Source organism: Mustela nigripes, chromosome 5, assembly GCF_022355385.1.
Source record: "Mustela nigripes isolate SB6536 chromosome 5, MUSNIG.SB6536, whole genome shotgun sequence".
Lineage (NCBI taxonomy): Eukaryota > Metazoa > Chordata > Mammalia > Carnivora > Mustelidae > Mustela > Mustela nigripes.
Genome location: NC_081561.1, coordinates 72308380 through 72327045, shown reverse-complemented (window position 1 = coordinate 72327045; position 18666 = coordinate 72308380). Strand labels below are relative to the sequence as shown.

At 35.7% G+C, this 18666-nt stretch overlaps 1 protein-coding gene across 1 annotated transcript in view; it reads left to right on the top strand.

Annotated features, from left to right (window-relative positions):
- The window catches only part of SERINC1 (serine incorporator 1), a 35134-nt gene that overhangs the window by 12013 nt on the left and 4455 nt on the right, over window positions 1–18666 (top strand). Inside the window, exons 2-7 of the mRNA XM_059400638.1 lie at window positions 4240–4401; window positions 7230–7399; window positions 14824–14903; window positions 15129–15266; window positions 16975–17144; window positions 17248–17338. Coding sequence (XP_059256621.1) covers window positions 4240–4401; window positions 7230–7399; window positions 14824–14903; window positions 15129–15266; window positions 16975–17144; window positions 17248–17338 — 811 coding nt within the window. The remainder of the gene's footprint in view (window positions 1–4239; window positions 4402–7229; window positions 7400–14823; window positions 14904–15128; window positions 15267–16974; window positions 17145–17247; window positions 17339–18666) is intronic.

Sequence of the window (18666 nt, the reverse complement as noted above, 5' to 3'; positions counted from 1 at the left end):
ATTGAAATTTGAGATTTGTTTTATGGCCAAAAATGTCTGTTTTGGTGCATTCTGGAAAACAATTTGTGCCCTACTTTGGTTGTATTGAGTATTCCCTAAATGTCAGGCACAATTAATTGGTAATGTACAAATTTTCTTTATCCTTACTGATTTTTGTTTGGCTTCTTAATGAGTGAGTATAAATGTGAATTTGTTATTCTTTTCAGTTTTATTGTTTTTCCCTAGCGTAAATATGTAGGATTAGTGGTCTCCTCCATGAATATACCCATGTATGTCTCCTTTTCATTATGAAGTGTCCCTCCTTAACGTTGGTAGGTTCTTTGCTCTGAAATCAATTTAGTCTGGTACTACTATAGCATGGTATTTATTTTTTCTTTCTTTCACTCTTAACCTATATGCATTTTTATATTTAAGTAAGATTCTTATAGAAGAGAGAATTGGATCTCAAGATTTTATCTAACATAGTCTCTGCCTTTTTGTTGGGAGTCTTTATGCCATTTACATTTAGTGTGATTATGTTTGGGCTTTAATCAACCATTTTTCTATTTTGTGTTTGTGTATTTGTTTTCTGTAGGTTTTTGTTTTGTTTTGTTTTGTTTTTTGCATTACTTTACGTTAATTAGCCATTTTTAGTGTTTTATTTCCATCGCTTTACTAGTATACTTCTTTGCCTTGAGTTTCTCAGAAGTCACTCTAGGGTGTATATTATTCATTTTTAACTTTCTACAATCTGTTTTCATTCATTCATTCATTCATTCAGTCATGCCACTTACAATTTAATAATCGTGCAGTAGTATAAAGTTGAATGTCTTGAATGTCTCCTCTTGCATGCTATTTGCAGTCATCATATTATTTTTCTTCCACCTTTGTTATAACTACCCACAGTATTTTTGCTTTAGTTTTAATCGTTTTAATAGTTTTAAACACAACTAATGAATCATTGAACACTACATCAGAAACTAAGGATAGGTACTGTAAGTGGCTAACTGAACATAATAAAAGGATAATTATCCTTTAAAGGATTTCCTTGTATTTTGTCATTTGCATTGTTCTTAATTCCTTTTATATAGATCTGCTGTCTGGTCTGATCTTTCTTCTGCTTGAAGGATTTCCTTCAACATTTCTGGTAGTTCAGGTCTGCTAGTTTTGGATTCTTTTGTCCTTTGTCTGAAAGTGGTTTTATATTACATTCATTTTTGAAAGACTTACCCTGAGCCTAAAATTTTATTGTTTGTGGGGATTTTATTTATTTATTTATTTATTTAAAAAAGATTTTATTTATTTCTTTGACAGAGAGAGATCACAAGTAGGCAGAGAGGCAGGCAGAGAGAGAGAGAGAGAGAGAGAGAGAGAGGAGGAAGGCTCCCTGCCAAGCAGAGAGCCCGATGCGGGACTCGATCCCAGGACCTTGAGATCAGGACCTGAGCTGAAGGCAGAGGCTTAACCCACTGAGCCACTCAGGTGCCCTGTTTGTGGTTTTTTTAATGTTAGCCATTGTTTAATTAAATTTGACCCATTCCTTTGTTTATATATATATAAAAACCTTAATTTTTTTGCCTGCTTTTAAAATATGTCTCTATTTAAGGTTGTTTTTAAGCTGTTTGTGGTATAAGTTGTTATGGTTTTCCTCATGCTTATTTTTCTAGAATTTCATTGAGCTTGGATCTGGGAATTTATAATCTTGATTAAATTGGGGAATATTTTGACAATTATTTCCTCAGTAGCACTCTTCTGGTCATCTCCCCTTTTGAGAACTCCAGTTTCACTTATATTAGGCAGCTTGAAGTTGTCAACGTTGCTCTTTTCATTTTTATCCTAGCATTTTTGTCTCACTTGTTTTGCTGTGTTTTGGGGTTCACTGATCTTTTTTTGCAGTATATTAGTATTTTTTGGTTTATTTTATTTTTCATTTCTACAGGTTCTGTGTAGATCTTTTATATTATCTTCTATGGCTCTCCTTAACATATTGATGGGGTTTTTAAAATCTTTCATATTCCTTGAGAGTATAAAGTACAGTTAAAATAGTAATGTTATGCCATTGTCTATAATTCAGTCATCTGTGTTTAATCAGATTTATTTTGACTGATTGATTTTTCTTATTAAAAGTTGTGTTTTCCTAGGGCGCCTGGGTGGCTCAGGGGGTTAAAGCCTCTGCCTTCGGCTCAGGTCATGATCCCAGGGTCCTGGGATCAGGCCCCACATCAGGCTCTCTGCTCAGCCGGGAGCCTGCTTTCCCCTTCTCTGTCTGCCTGCCTCTCTGCCTGCCTGCCTCTCTGCCTACTTGTGATCTCTCTTTGTCAAATAAGTAAATAAAACCTTTAAAAAAAAAGTTGTATTTTCCTACTTTCTTGCATAACTGTCAAATTTTTATTAGATGTCAGGTATTGTAAATTTTATTTTCATGGAGTTGGATGTACTTGTATTTTAAAAAGAAAATATTGGAGGCTTTGTTCTTGGGCATAGGTGAGTTACTTAAAGAAAATTTGATGTTTTTGATGTTTCCTTTATGCTTTGTTAAGCGAGACTGGAGTAGCCTTTAATCTTATGCCTTACTTTTATTCTGAGTAATAGCCTATAACTCATTGCCTCTTGGATTACAAGGTTTTTCCACTGGCTGGTGGGAATACCATCTCTTCCCCTCCTTGGGTATTTTATTCAGATGGTTGCAGTGAGAAGTGCTTTGCTGAAGATTCAAGTTGAAGCCTCTGCAGATTTCCAGAGCTCACTTTGTAGCTTTCTTTTCTCCAGGATTCTGCCCTGTAAACTCTAGCTGCCTTTACTTTTCTGAGTGACCTATTCTGTTCCAGCTCCCAGTTGTCTCCTTAATTCAGGTGGACTGCTGGCCCCTGCTTAGATTCTCCTCCCTGTTCTGGAAGCTTTCCCCAAGCAGAAAGATGGATCAGTTCAGTCATGGAGTTCACATTGTTTCCTTTCTCAGAAATTACTGTCGTGTATTGCCTATTATTAATTGTCTGAAAAACCATTTTTTTGTTTAACTTTTTCCATTGATTAAGGCAGTATAGTATGTCTGGTCACTATTAACTCCCATCATGACTTAAGTTTATAGTAATTATCTCAACCTTTTTTCTGTTTGTAATTTTATTTTCAGCTGTGTCTGTTTTGTTCCTTGATAGTATTCTTTGTTAGACTTTCTTTTTTCATTATCTTATTTTATTCTTTTCCCATTCCAGTTTTGAACTCTTACATTTGCTTTTTGTTATTTTTCTGTAGTTTAGGTAAAACGCTTGTACAGAATTTCCTTTTACTAAGTTTTGTTTTGTTTCAGGCAGGATTCTTCAAATGTCTCTCCCTCATCCTTTTTTCCACTTCCCTGAGGGTTGTGCTTATTTATTTATTTCTTTTGCTAGAGTATGTGTGCATAGTTGCTATGACTTTTATTTCTTTCTTTCTTAAGCTTGCTATAAACAGCTTTGTCTCTGCATTATATGGGTTGCTGTAGTGTGTAGGACTGCTGCCATACTCCCTTCCCTTGGTTTCTGAGACTTTTCCCCCCAGAGCTGCAGCTCTAAGTTTGGAATATACTAGTCTGTCCAACTTTCTGAAGTCTGGTAGTATGGGGAGCTCAACCAGGGTTATGGTGAATCCTTGTGAGAACACTTAATGCTTAACCTTTCTGAAATATTGGCAGATTCACTAATCAGTGTTCATCTCTCCTGGTGAGGGAATTACCCGGTTTCCCTGGTATATTCCAGTAGTTTACTGTGGAGTTCCAGGGGAGAAAGTTAGCTAGCCTCAGTTTTCACTGTTTTCACTACTACCATCTCAGAAGAGGAAAAGATAAGGATACCAATTCCCTTTTTTTTTCTCTTCTGGGGTATTTGAGAATTCTCAGAATTTTGTGAATTCACCAGTATGATACCTGGGGGCTAGAGGACAGGAGCCAGAGATGGGCTTGTTATTATCCCAGGGTTTTGGTTTTTTGTTTGTTTTTGCTGAACTTTGCTGCGGTTTTTTTTTTTTTTTCCCATTGTTTTAGCTGATTTGATTTATTTTAATTGATTTAGTGGTCAAACACTTTTATTTTTGACTTTGGCCCATCTTTACACAGAAAGTACATAGAAAGTTGTGGATAATTACATGTGAACCGAATACATTTTGTTCCTTGGTAATTACTTTAACATCAGTCTTTTTTTTTTTTTTTTTTTTTTTTGAGTAGGTGAAACAAATTCTCAGTGTATCATTTTAAAACATACTAATTTTTAATACTCTTTTCCCCAGATACCATGTTTATGTGGCAGTGCCCCATGTTTGCTGTGTCGATGCTGTCCTAGTGGAAACAACTCTACTGTAACTAGATTGATCTATGCACTTTTCCTTCTTGTTGGAGTGTGTGTAGCTTGTGTAATGCTGATACCAGGAATGGAAGAACAGCTCAATAAGGTTAGTTTTGTTTTTGTTTTTGTTTTGTTTTGTTTTGTTTTAATTGATTAACTGAACCTGTAATGAGTATGCTTAAAACCAGTTGTTGGGTTTTGGAAATTGTAATGTACAAAGTAAGATAACTTATAATTCCAGTTTTAGTAATCCTAATAGTCTTTTAGGAAAGAAAGGCAATGTAAGACTAATATAAGCTTAACTTCTGTGATGGTTGTACAGAAAATGTGCTGTGGTAATAAGGAGAAATAAGTAATTCTAACCAGTTAAATATCAGAACTCTGGGTCTCATGGAAAAAGCAACATTCTAAGAATGAGAACTTTTATATGCAGAGATTGAAAATAGGAAGCAAAATGAGGATAAAGAGCTTGTTGAGCAGAATATGTATGCTTTAGGAAGACTGGTAGTTAAATGTGGAGGCTCTTTTAGTTGTGTAATCAAGAATTGTATAGGGGGCCAGCAGTAGCTTTTCTGAATGTAGAATTAACTGAATCTGGATTTGAAAACTGGCAGTGATAGTCATACATAATACCCAGATTCTGATTCTGGACAACTAGCAGGAAACTTATTGTTAACCATGGTGGGGAATGGGGGTGATGTGTTTTATTTTAAAAAAATTTATTTTCAGGGAGTCAGGTTATAAAAGGAAATGAGGAAAATACTCATTTAGTTTATAAAACGTTGACTTAGAAATATTGCACCACATAGGTGTTCAAGAAAGTGTGTGTGTGTATCTAACAGGAATTAGTATGTAACAAAAAAGTGTGTAACAAAAAAGAAATCCTAGCTGGAGGTGTTTTGGGAATGAAAGTTGAAACCATGGCAGCATATGCTGAAGAAGACCATTCAAAGTGAGCAGACTGTAACTTTTACAAAAGCTGTTATTGAAAGGGGTTGGTAGAGAAAAGGGAGCTTTAGAAGGAACAATGAAAAGGGGTGAAACAGGTGAATGCCCTGTTGTGCAGACCTTAGGAAGAAAGTATTTGACAGCCAGTATATCATTAGTGTTTTGAGAAAGTGATTTCTTTAGAGTGCTGGGATTAGAAGTGGAAGGAGACCCAAATAGCTGTGAGGAAATGTATCTAGTAGTTATAAACTGCTGATTCGAGGAGTTTTGTAACAAAGATGATGGTCTCAGAGGGCAGCTGAGTTAAGGATGAGATTTAGTCATTTATATTTTGATATGAGCTTTAATCTGTATGGGGGAGAGAGGGAGGAGGTGATCAAGAGAAGTTACAAAAGTTGGCTTTCCACCAAGACAAGACGAATGATAACAGAAAATTTGAGGTTGAGAAGGATAGTATGGCAGTTGACCTCCGTTTTAAAGCACAGTATCTGCTTGATGTTGGCTTTAGGATAAGGAAAGGTGGTGAAAGTTTGGAAAATGAGATTATTACGATTTTAAAAGAGCTAGCATTGTACATAGTAAATGTGGATGACCAGCTAATGGCATCCTTGGCTATAAGCAAAAGACATAAGGTTTTGTCATGGATCCAGTTGACTGTGGTTTTAAAATAGTTTAGATGGTAGATGTTAATTCTCATCACCAAATGTTTCTGCTTCTCTGCTTTCTGAAGGTCATCAATGATTTGCATTTCCTAGAGTGCCATGTCTTTAATACTTATTCATCAGTGAGTTGTGAGTTGAAGAAATACTTATCAGCTTCTACTTACTGATAGAAGATTTCCTTTTTTCAATTTGTCACAACATGTACATCATTTGAAATGGTGGCTTCTCCAACAGCCTGGACTCCTGAAGTGACTATCAGAACCAGTTATGTACATGCACAAGAGCAAGAACTATATATTTGCTGTTTTAAGCCACTGATACTTGGGGATTGTTACTGAACTAGCTTAACCTGACTGATCTTAACCTGACTAATTAGTGATGGGAATTTGCCAGGTAGTGTCCTGCTACCACACAAGGGAGTGGGATAATTAAGGATGTCTAGTTGTGTACGTGTTGCAAGTGAGTATGGGTAAGTATATACTGCCCTAGGGCTTACACTGGGTTGGAAAGGTGAGATTTGAGTGAGACCAGGAAAGGGTTTATAGACTGTGCAGGAACTAGCAAAAGGAAGTAGTGCCTGTCCATTAGCTTAAACACAATTATAAGTTCTTGGTTTTAAAGGCACAAATTAACAGTCATATTTGGCATATCCATTTGCTTTAACATTTTCTAGAGGAAATTTGTTCTCATATGTAGTAGTAGTGTATGTGGTTCTGAGGATTGCTCCCATTTATTTCATTTAAGGTCCTTTTGTTTTGTTTTTTGTATGTGTGTGTTCAGATTCCAGTGTGACTTTCAGTAATGGCCATCCAGTTTTTTTCAGATTTCTAAGTTAAAATAAATCAGTGGCAGCTATTTTTTAATCCAGATCAATTCATTATCAAAAATAACACCTGTAGAATAAGAGAACAAAACTCAAAATGTATTTAGGTCACATTGGCTTCAAGAAGCTATCGTTATTTTCCTTGGTATTTAGAAGCTGACTTAACTTTATAATTCCTTGAACTTTTATTGATTATATTTCTTTCTTATACAGATATTTGAGATATCACGGGAGAATGCAAGTTTTAGGACATTTGGACTAAGTCTGCAAGTCAAAATAAACATCCAGTTTTGGATCAGTTTATAGTTTATCATGGGTTCAAAAAAGTGAAAAGAAAGTTAATTATCTAGCTGATGAAAATGTTCCAGACTTACCTTGCTTACATATTCAGCAGAAACTGTAAAGCATATTTCTGTTTTCTAAACCTGAAAACTATCTGATTACCTAGAACTTGTCTTTATTTGAAAAAATTCGACATCATAAACTCTTTGTTTTTTCTAGATTCCTGGATTTTGTGAAAATGAAAAAGGCATTGTTCCTTGTAATATTTTGGTTGGCTATAAAGCTGTGTACCGTTTGTGCTTTGGCTTGGCTATGTTCTATCTTCTCCTCTCTCTCCTAATGATCAAAGTGAAGAGTAGCAGTGATCCAAGAGCTGCAGTGCATAATGGGTATGTCTTTGAATAATACAAAAGTCTAGGTGGTGTTTTCTCAGTTATTTTAGTTTGTCTACAGAAACTATAAAATAAGTTATGCAATTTTCAGATTTGTTATTCATGAATGACCAGGTAAAAATATCTTTTTGTCTTTACTGAGAATATCAGATTTTAGAAATATATTAAATAGTAACCTTGGGTCATTTATTGGTATAATCTCTGATGCATGATGTTTTATAGTTCATGATAAAAAGAGGATTTACTGGGGCACCTGGGTGCGGCAGTCAGTGAGCACCCGACTCTGGGTTTTGGCTCAGGTCATGATCTGAAGGTCATGAGATTTAGCCCGCCTCGGGCTCCACACTCAGTGTAGAGTCTACTGGCAATTCTCCCTCTCTCACTGTCCATCCTGCTTGTGCATTCTTTCCCTCTAAATAAATTTTAAAAGGTGGCAGGGAACTGCCATATCTGTTACTAATAACAGGGAATTCATTCTTCCTTTTCCTTGTAGTTCTTGGTAGATCAGTGTTACTACTACATGAAACTGAACTTGGTTACTTAGAACTACAGTGCGACCAAAATGAAAAATTTTAATCCTCAGCAGGGTGATTTTCTAAATGGTTGGTTGTAGTAGACAATCTAGAAAAAAACTTTAGGGTCCTTTTTACTAATCTTCCTTAATGAAGAGCATCACTTCCGGTACTTAATTTGAATGTTTTGAATTTTATCTGTTCTTTTCTTCCCATAAAAATTAAAAAAAATTTTTTTTTGAATATTTGCTGTTGCTTATTTATTACTAAGACAGGAAGAATGAGCAAGTGAGAAATACAAATGGTAGTGAAAAATACATTGTGCCAGGTTGAATTTATTTTGTTTATTTTGTTCTTGTAGTCAACTGGTATTTGTTTATTTGCACTTTTACAACTATAATTATTAAATGTGTTTTTAAACACTTTTCAGCGTGCATCACAGAACGGCTATTACAGCTATTCGCTGAGATAACACTCTACTCAAAGTAGCATGCTTGTAGCACACTTAACCATTTTCCTTACATGTGTTTTCATTTTAATTGATATAATTAACATATAACATTGTAGATTTAGCACCTACAAAATGTTGATTTCATAGATTTGTATATTGCAGTGTTATTACCATTGTAGGGTTAGCTAACACCTCAGTCATGTCACTTAGTGATTACTTATTTCTTGGGGTAAGAACAGTTAGCAGCTTTGAGGTCTGTAATACAGTTTTGCTGCTTACAGTCACTATGCTGTGCATTAGATCTCCAGGATTTATGTACTTATTGCAAGTTTGTTCCCCTTAATGACCTGTCCCAGTTTCGCCCCCCACATACCCCATACTCTGGTAACCATTCTACTCTCAATAGAGAATTCTATTCTCAGTGAACAAGCTTGGCTTTTCTAGGTTCCACCTATGAGTGATATCATGTGGTATTTGTTTTTCTTCAGCTTATCTCAGCACAATGTCTACAGTTAATATATGTCCTTGCAAATGGGAGGGTTTGCTTCTTCTTTGTGGCTGTATAACATTCCATTGTGTATCTGTCTATACCACAGTTTCTTTATTCATTGACAGACACTTGGGTTGTTTTCATATCTTGCCTATTGTGAATAATGCTGCCATAAACATGGGAGAGCAGGTATCTTTCTGGTATCTTGTTTGTACTTCCTTTGGATATGTGACTAGAAGTGGAATTGCTAGATCATATGGTAGTTTATATTAATTTTTTTTGAGGAAACTTTATACTGTTTTTCATCATGGCTGACCTAGTTTATATTCTCACCAGCAGTGCGCAAGGGTTTCCTTTTCACCACATCCTTGTCAACACTTGTTACTTCTTGTCTTCTTAATGATAGCCATTTCAGTTTAACAAGTGTGAGATGATATTTCATCTTTATATATAATGGCTTTGATTTGCATTTCCCAGATGATTAGTGATACTAAGCACCTTTTTAAATACCTTTTGGCCATTTGTATGTCTTTGGAAAAATAGCTGAGTTCCTCTGCCCATCTTTTAATGGATTTTCTTTTTCTTGATTTAATCTTGATAGGTTGTATGTTTTTAAGAGTTTATCCATGTCTTCTGGTTATGCAATTTGTTGACGTAAAATTCTTCAAGCAGTTTCTTATGAATGTATTTCCATAAAATCGGTTGTAATGTCTCCTGTTTTTGATTTTGAGTACTCTTTTTCTTAGTCTAGCTAAAGGTTTGTCACTTTTATCTTTTTGAAATACCAGCTCTGGTTTCATTGATCTTTTTTTATTTTTTTTCTGTTCTGTATCACGTTTATTTCCACTCTGATCTTTGTTATTTCCCTGCTTCTGCTAACTTTGGCCTCGCTTTTTCTAGTCCTTGAGGTATATAGTTAAGGTTATTAGAGATCTATTTTCTTTATATATGCATTTTTCACTATATACTTCCTCTCAGAACTTTTTTTTTAATGCAGGTTTTATTTTCTTTATTTTTTTATCTTTTTACTAATTATTTTTATTGACCTATAATGTGTATTATTTGCCCCAGGGGTACAGGTATGTGAATTGTCCGGTTTACACATTTCACAGCACTCACCATATCCCATACCCTTCCTAATGTCCATAACCCAGCCACCCTCTCCATAACCCCCCTCCCCCCAGCAACCCTCAGTTTGTTTTATGAGATTAAGAGTCTGTTATGGTTTGTCTCCCTCCTGATCCCATCTTGTTTCATTTTCCCCCCAGACCCCCATCCTGTGTCTCAAATTATTATTATTATTATATATATATAATATATTATATATATAATATATATTAAGATGATGTATATATACACATGTTTTTTATCAATTCATCTGTTGATGGACATCTAGGTTCTTTCCATAGTTTGGCTATTGTGAACACTGCTGCTCTAAATATTCAGGTGCAGTGCCCCTTCGGATCACAACATTTGCATCTTTAGGGTAAATACCCAGTGGTGCGATTGCTGGGTCATAGGGTAGCTCTATTTTCAACTTGTTGAGGAACCTTCATGCTGTCTTCCGGAGTGGCTGCACTAGCTTGCATTCCCACCAACAGTGTAGGATCGTTTCCCTTTCTCCGCATCCTCTCCAGTATCTATCATTTCCTGACTTGTTAATTTTAGCCATTTTGACTGGTGTGAGGTGGCATCTCATTGTGGTTTTGATTAGTATTTCCCTGGTGTCGGGTGATATTGAGCACTTTTTCATGTGTCTGTTGGCCATCTGGATGCCTTCTTTGCAGAAATGTCTGTTCATGTCCTCTACCCCTTTCTTGATTGGATTACTTGTTCTTTGGGTGTTGAGTTTGAAAAGCTCCTTATAGGTTTTGGATACTAGCCCTTATCTGATAAGTCATTTGCGAATATCTTCACCCATTCAGAACTGCTTTTGCAGTGTCCTGTATGTTTTATTTATTATGTTGTTTCTATTTTCATTTGTTTAGAGATAATTTCTCTTTTGATTTCTTCTTTGATCTCTTGATTTTGCAGGAGTGTGTTGTTTAGTTTCCATGTGCTTGGAAATTTTCCAGGTTTCCGTTCTAGTTTCATTCTGTTGTCATTGGGGAAAAAAAAAGTTGGTATGATTTCAGTCTTTTTAAATTTAAAAAGACTTTCTGGGGTTCTATCATGTGATTTCTTCATGCTGGAGAATGCTCCGTATGCACTTGAGAAGCATGTGTATTCTGTTGCTGTTGGATGGATTGTTCTTTAAATGTGTTCATTCCATTTGGCCTAAACATATTGTTCAAATCCAGCATTTCCTTGTTGATTTTCTGTCTGGAGGATTTATCCATTGCTGAAAGTTTGGGGTATTGAGGTCTCTTACTGTTACTGTTACCCATTTCTCCCTTAAATTTTGTTAGTGTTTGCTTAATATACTCAAGTGTTCTAATGTTGGGTATATATATATTTATGATTGTATCTTCATGGAGAATTGAGTTGGCCCTTTTACTATTATTTAACAGCCTTCTTTGTCTTATTACCTTTTATTTATTTATTTCTTTAAAGATTTTATTTATTTGTCAGAGCACAAGCAGGGAGAGCGGCAGGCAGAGCAGGTGGAGGGAGAAGCAGGCTCCTGGCTGAGCAGGGAGCCCACCCGATGCGGGGCTTGATCCCAGGAATACCCGAGCCAAAGGTAGACAGACGCTTAACTGACTTGAGCCACCCAAGCATCCCTCCTGTTACCTTTTTTGTCTTAAAGTTTTCTTGTTTGATATAGGTATGCTAGCCCTACTTCTTTTGCTCTCCAATTGCATGGAATATCCTTTACTATCCCTTCACTTTGAGCCTGGGAGACTTCTTAAATCTGAAGTGAGTTTTCTATGCAGCATATAGTTGGGTCTTGGTTTTTTATCCATCTAACCACACCATGCCTTTTGATTGGTAAATTTAGTCATATACACATTTAGGGTAATAATTATTGGTAATAATTATTGGTATGTAAGGCCTTAGTAATGTTACCTTACTTATTGCTTTTTGATTGTTTTGTATTTCCGTTGTTTCTTTTTCCTCCATTTCTGCTTGCTTTTGTAAATTGGTGTTCTTTGCTTCTTGTTTGCCTTTATCTTTTGTGAACCTACTGTAGGCTTTCCCTTTCTGGTTACTGTGGGGCTTATCTAAAACATCTTTTAGATAAAACAGGCCATTTTAAGCTGTTAGCATAGCAGCTTAACTCCAATTGTATACAAAAGCTCTATCCAGTTAATCCTCCCCTTTTAGAGTTTTGATGTCAGTTTAATAATTTTTATATTATGTATTAACATAGTGTAGTTTTTTAATAGTTCTTACTAGCCTTTATAGTTAGATATTAACATTTCATATTATAGAATTAGTTTCCTAAATCTTACTGTTTATCTTCACCAGTCTGTTATATATGTTCATACACTTTCATATCACTAATTAGCATTTTTTCACTTAAGCTTGGACTGTCACCAATGTTTTTTTTTTTTTTCCAAGAACTCAGCACTCACCTTTTATTTATCTGGGAAAGTATTTCTCTTTCATATCTGAAGGATGACTGGTAGAAGGAATATTCTTGGCTGGCAGTTTTTTCTTTCAAAACTTAGAATGTGTCGTTGCCCTCCTTCCTGGCCTGGAGAATTTCTGCTGAGAAGTCGGCTGCTAGCTTAGTGGGAGATCATTTGTAGATTAAGATCCTTTTTTCTCTGGCTGCTTTTAGGATTCTTTTTCTTCCATCTTTTGACAGTTTGTGTTTTAGAGAGGGTCTTTTGCATTGAGATAATAGCAGTAATAAATTTATTAGATTTGTGAACTCAGGTGTATAATACTTCCCAAGCTTGGGAAATTTTCCATTACTTCTTTAAATAAACTTTCCCCCCTTCTTTCTTTCCTCTCCTCTGGAACACTAATTATTCTAATATTTAAATACCATAGATCAAATGGCTGGCTTCACTCTTTTTCATTCTTTTTTCCTCTGTTCACTCTTATGGGGGTATTTCAAAATTTGTGTTCTTTGGGTCGCTGATTCTGTTGGACATTGGATGTACCCTGCTGCAAGTGCTCTCTTGCATTTTTCATTTCTTTCATCATATTCTTCGGCTCCAGATGTTGGTTCTTTTTTTTACGGTTTCTGGCTTTGCTAAAGTTCTCGTTTTGTTCATGTATTTTTTTTTCCTGATTTTGTCTTTTTGTGTTTTCTGGTAGCTCATAGAGTTTCCTTAAAGCAGCTGCTATTCTTTATTCACTAGATTACAAGATACTGTGCCTTTGAGCTCAGTTGTTGGATTATTATCTTCTGTTGATGGGAGTGTTTTCTTGTTCCCTATAGTTTTGTGTTGTTGCTTGAGGTAGCAGATAACTCAAGTCTCTACTGTTTGTTTGCCTTCAGATGCGGTGTACTCTTGATCCCAAGAGTTCTCTGTGACCTTGTATTTATACACTGGCTGCATACTTCTTGCTCCCTTTTGTGGAAGAAGTCTTAAGCTTTTATGACTTCTCGGGTTCTTAAAAAAACTCACCTCACTGGCTACTGGAAGTCTTTTTTTGTTTGTTTTCCAGAAGGTGGCACTATGGCTGAAGTTTCTGGTTTCTCCCTTCCCTCCCTTCTCATTTCTGGATTGGCTCTTTCTGCCACACTTGGGAGCACACACAGAGAGCTGGCTGCAGAGTGGGTTTAGTACTCCAGGTGTTTAGAGTCCCACACAGCCAGCAGAAATATCCTTGGCTGAGGATCTCCCAGAGACTTGTGAACATATTTCCTGCTTAAATCCTGAATGTAATTGGCAGAAACTGTGTTCCTTTAATGCTTTTTGATGTTCTTTGCTGCTGCTTTCCCCATTTCCTGTTCCCCCTTAGTCATGGAGGTCCTGCCTCCATAATCTGGGTGCTTCTGGAGAGAAATGGGTTTCTTTAGAATTGTCCCACAGGGTTGGAGTAGCTGTCACTCAACAGTTCTCCTTTTGCCCCAGGGGAGTGGTTGCTGCCAGGTAGTGTCCATACTCTCTTGCCATCGTGTAGGGGTGGTACTGACAAAGTTTCTCTTCCCCTCTCTGTTGCACTGAAACTCATCTCCCTGACACACATACAGGCCATGCAGGAATCTTCCCTCAGGAGAGCTAGACTTTTATAAATTGTCTCTCATTCATGGGTATTTGCATACATCAGCAGTCTAGGTTTTCCCCAACTGGGAAAAGGTAGGAGGGGTTAGGGGTGTTTATTAGTTCTACAGCCCATACCAGAGTCTGTCTGCCTATTACCAAATACACAGGTGCTGGAGATGATTTTCCTCTTAAATGTTTCTTGATCTCATATTCTGCTGCACAGAGACCCTTCTGTTAATGGTTGGAAGCCTAATTAGTTGTTAAGAACAGGGGAACCAAAAAATAGGCTCTTTGCCATCAAGATGCTGATGTCCTAAAAGCTAGTGTTTTTTTTTATTACCAGAGTTTTGGATGGAGCATTTATCATGTGTTTATAAAACCTGTTCATTTGTATAGTGCACCTTATACTTTCACATATTATTTTTAATTTCTTATTCATGTAAAGTTAACATACAGTGTTAACGTTAGTTTCAGGTATACAATATAATAATTCAACAGTTCTATATATTTCTCAGCATTCATCAGGATAAGTGTACTCTTAATCCCTTTATCTATTTCACCCACCTTCCCTCTGGCATCCACTCGTTTGTTCTCTGTATATAAAGTCTGGGTTTTTTGGGTCTTTTTTATTTTGTTCATTTGTTTTCTTCCTTAAATTTCACTTACCCATTCATTATTTAAAGTAAACCTGTGAATATAGAATATTCTCATTTTCTCATAGTGAATTAATTATCTTTCTTTTTTAAAACAGTCCTAAACAGTCACATAAACTTTTTTTCACATGCTCTTAAAAGATTTCATATATGAAACTATTTATTGAGTGAATCTGTATTAGTAAACTATATTTCTATTTCTTTCAGATTTTGGTTCTTTAAATTTGCTGCAGCAATTGCGATTATTATTGGGGCTTTCTTCATTCCCGAAGGAACTTTTACAACTGGTAATACATCTTTTCATAATTGTGTGATGTTTATATTTTATAAAGAAACTGAGATAACTGCTTCTTGGAACTGTAACACTACTTGTTTTGTTTTGTTTTGTTTTTTCCTCTTGTTGGCAAAATCAAGACATTTGTATAAAATATTTCCTTTTGTGTATTGTGATTACGAAGGTGAAATAATAAAAAGTGAACCAGCCAGTGATTTGTATTTTTTTTTTCTTTCAGTGTGGTTTTATGTAGGCATGGCAGGTGCCTTTTGCTTCATCCTCATACAGCTAGTCTTACTTATTGATTTTGCCCATTCATGGAATGAATCATGGGTTGAAAAAATGGAAGAAGGGAACTCAAGATGTTGGTATGCAGGTAAGCTTTTTCTTGGAGCATCTTCAAGACAGGTGAACTTGGAAGGTGAGAGCATATATGTAGACTAGGGAAATAAAGATTTTTATGATGTTTTTGTGAAGTGGTGTTTACTTCAAAAGTTTATAAGTGCCATCTTACCACATTGTGTTGAAATAGTTTTTAGGTAATCGATAAGAACATACCTAAGAGCCAGAAAATAATCCAGACATTGTACCTTGAATGGCTAAAATAGATGTTGCAAAGGCTGTGTTCTATGACTGACAGTATGTAGTTTTTACAGCATAATTTCCTATTTTACAGCAGGTTAAAAATACTAAAGGGACGAGGACTGCTAGAAATAAACAGTGGCATAATTCATAAACATCAGCATGCAGAAAAAATATAAAAAGCAACTCTAGAACATTTCTTTTTATATAAGTGGAAAGATGCCTTTTTGTGTCAGTAACACGTAATTGGGTTCTTAAAGTACTGTGACTGTTTTATTTGTAATGATGAGCTTGAGTCCAGTGGTTATACTGCAGAACAGGGATCAGAATTCATTTGCTTGCCCCAGGTGATGAAAAGGAGGGAAGAGACTCAGGTTAAAGTGCATAGGCAATCCTTGTGCAAACAGAACTGTGATGACTGTATTTTATTTAAGGTGCATAGCTGCTGCTCAGTTTCATACAGTAGTTGCCTTGTGGAAATGTGGGCTCAGTATTGCTTGAATTTTTTCTGATTCCTTTCAAAAGCAGCCATAAATATAAATTTTTATGTGAAATGATAAGAGTTTCCACTAAATATTTTAAATCAGATTGAAAGCTATATTCATTCTTATCTGCTAGCCTGATACTTCTCTCACAGCTAGTTTGTCTTATTTGATCTCAGTGGTTAAAATAGAGTTTAGTATCCAAAAAAATAAACTTCAGTCATTTGGAAAATTCACTTTTATAGAACACGTCATTCTTTAATGCAAATCTAATGCAAGAGTTTGTTTTGTTTCCTGTTGTATCCCCAGTGCTTAGAACTTTGCAGGCATTCAGTAAATATTTGTTGGGTGGATCCCGGCAGGCATATCTGCATAAACACCTGTATATTAAGGATGCATTAGCACAAAAACACACTGTGTATTTTAATTTACATACAAGAAACTTGGGTTGTCTTATTAAATAATAATGACTTATTGTTATGTATAAATTTTTTTTTAAGAGATAATTAGTTAAGGGGTGCCTGAGTGGCTCATTCAGTTATGCATTAGACTTGATCTCATCTCAGGTCTTGATCTCGGGGTTGTGAGTTCAAGTCCTGCATTGGGATCCACATTAGGCATGAAGACTACTTAAAAAAATTTTTTTTTAATAAAAAATAATTAGTTAATACAGGAAAGCGTTGTTTTATGGACTTAACATTAAGTAATTTTCTATTTTTCTGTATTTTGAAAATTAAGGCCACTGTGTGTGAAAGTGTTTATAATGGAGCTATTACTGTTAATGAAATTTTTTATGTTACCTTACTGTCCTTAAAAATACTATAGTGAGCTATGTGTAAGGAGTATAAAATCACTGTGATAAAGTTCAGAAATACTCTTCTCTGCTCTTATAGCCTGCATAATGCAGACCGTGTTAGTTGCTTAAAATACGTTTTGAATGATTGTTTTTAAAATGAGCCCTATGCCTAACTCCTAATATTCGTGATACATTCTAATTGTCCAATTATATTTCTTTCACAGCATTGTTATCAGCTACAGCTCTGAATTATCTGCTGTCTTTAGTTGCTATCGTCCTATTCTTTGTTTATTATACTCATCCAGCCAGTTGTTCAGAAAATAAAGCATTCATCAGTGTCAACATGCTCCTCTGCCTTGGTGCTTCTGTAATGTCTATTCTGCCAAAAATCCAAGTATGATCTTTATATCATTAGTTTTTAATGAAGCTTCCATTTTTCTAAGTTTCCCCTAAATCTTGAATGATGTCAGAATATTTGTCTTAATTTTTCTTTGTAGGAATCACAACCAAGATCTGGTTTGTTACAGTCTTCAGTAATCACAGTCTACACAATGTATTTGACATGGTCTGCTATGACCAATGAACCGGGTATGTTTTGTTTGCTTGGGTTTCTTTCTTTTTTTTTTTTTTTAAAGATTTTATATATTTATTTGCTAGAGATTACAGGTAGGCAGAGAGGCAGACACAGGGGTGTGGCGGGGTAGTAGGCTCCCTGCTGAGCAGAGAGCCCAATGCGTAACTTGATCCCAGGACCCTAGGATCATGACCTGAGCTGAAGGCAGAGGCTTTGACCCACTGAGCCACAGAGGCGCCCCAAGAGAAGTGTCTTTTTTTTTTTTTTTTTTAAAGATTGTATTTATTTGACAGAGAGGGAGAGTGAGTGTGAGTAGGCAGAGCGTCAGGCAGAGGGAGAGGGAGAAATAGGCTCTCCACCGAGCAGGAAGCCCGACGTGGGGCTTGATCCCAGGAACGTGGGGTCATGACCTGAGTCAAACAGCCACTTAACCGACTGTGCCACCCAGGCGCCCCTTATTTCTTTTTAATGAATTCTGCAACTTTTTTTTTTCATAGATGATTATTTTGTGAAAGTAAGCTATTTAAAAAATAAGCCTCTGGGGTGCCTAGGTGGCTTAGTGGGTTAAGCATCTGACTCTTGATTTTTGGCCCAGGTCCTTGATCTCATGCATCCTGAGATGGATCTCTGGGTCACTCAGGAGAGTGTCTTCTTGAGTCTTTTCTCTCCCTCAGACCCCCCTGCCACCCAACGCTCTCTTGCTCTTTCTCTCATTCTAAAATAAGTAAATAAATCTTTAAAAAAGAAAAATAAGCCTCTAGAAGAAAACAGTATGGAAATAATAGCATTTTCATATTTGATGTACTGCTATGTATTTTTTTCACTTTGCTTCTTTTAGTAACAAATTATAATCATATGAAAATTATAACAAATATACCTAATTTGAACAGTCATATTTATGGTAGTGTGTGTGTGTATATATATATAGAGAGAGAGAGAGAGGGTGTGTGTGTGTGTGTATTAGAAAAGCTATTAAAATGCTCCTTGATTCATTGCTAAGCAGTATAGTTTTGCTTTTAACTAATTAAGATACTGTTTTTGTCTGTGAGTACCTTGCAAGTGAATATAATTAGGCTTTCTAATGAATCTCTTTATAGGCCAGTTATATTGCATTCCATGAGATTAAGAAGCCAATATAAATCATTTGGGGTGAAGCAGATGAGCAAGAAATTAGTTACTGATTTTGAAAAGGAAGAAGTGGTGCCTTTTACTTAAAATTACAAAATGTTATCTGAATCTGATTTCAAGTTTATAAACTCAGTAGATGCTTTATCAATAGTGGGATGAAGGCTGTTTTTTTTTTTTAATTAAAGATTTTATTTATTTATTTGACAGAGATCAC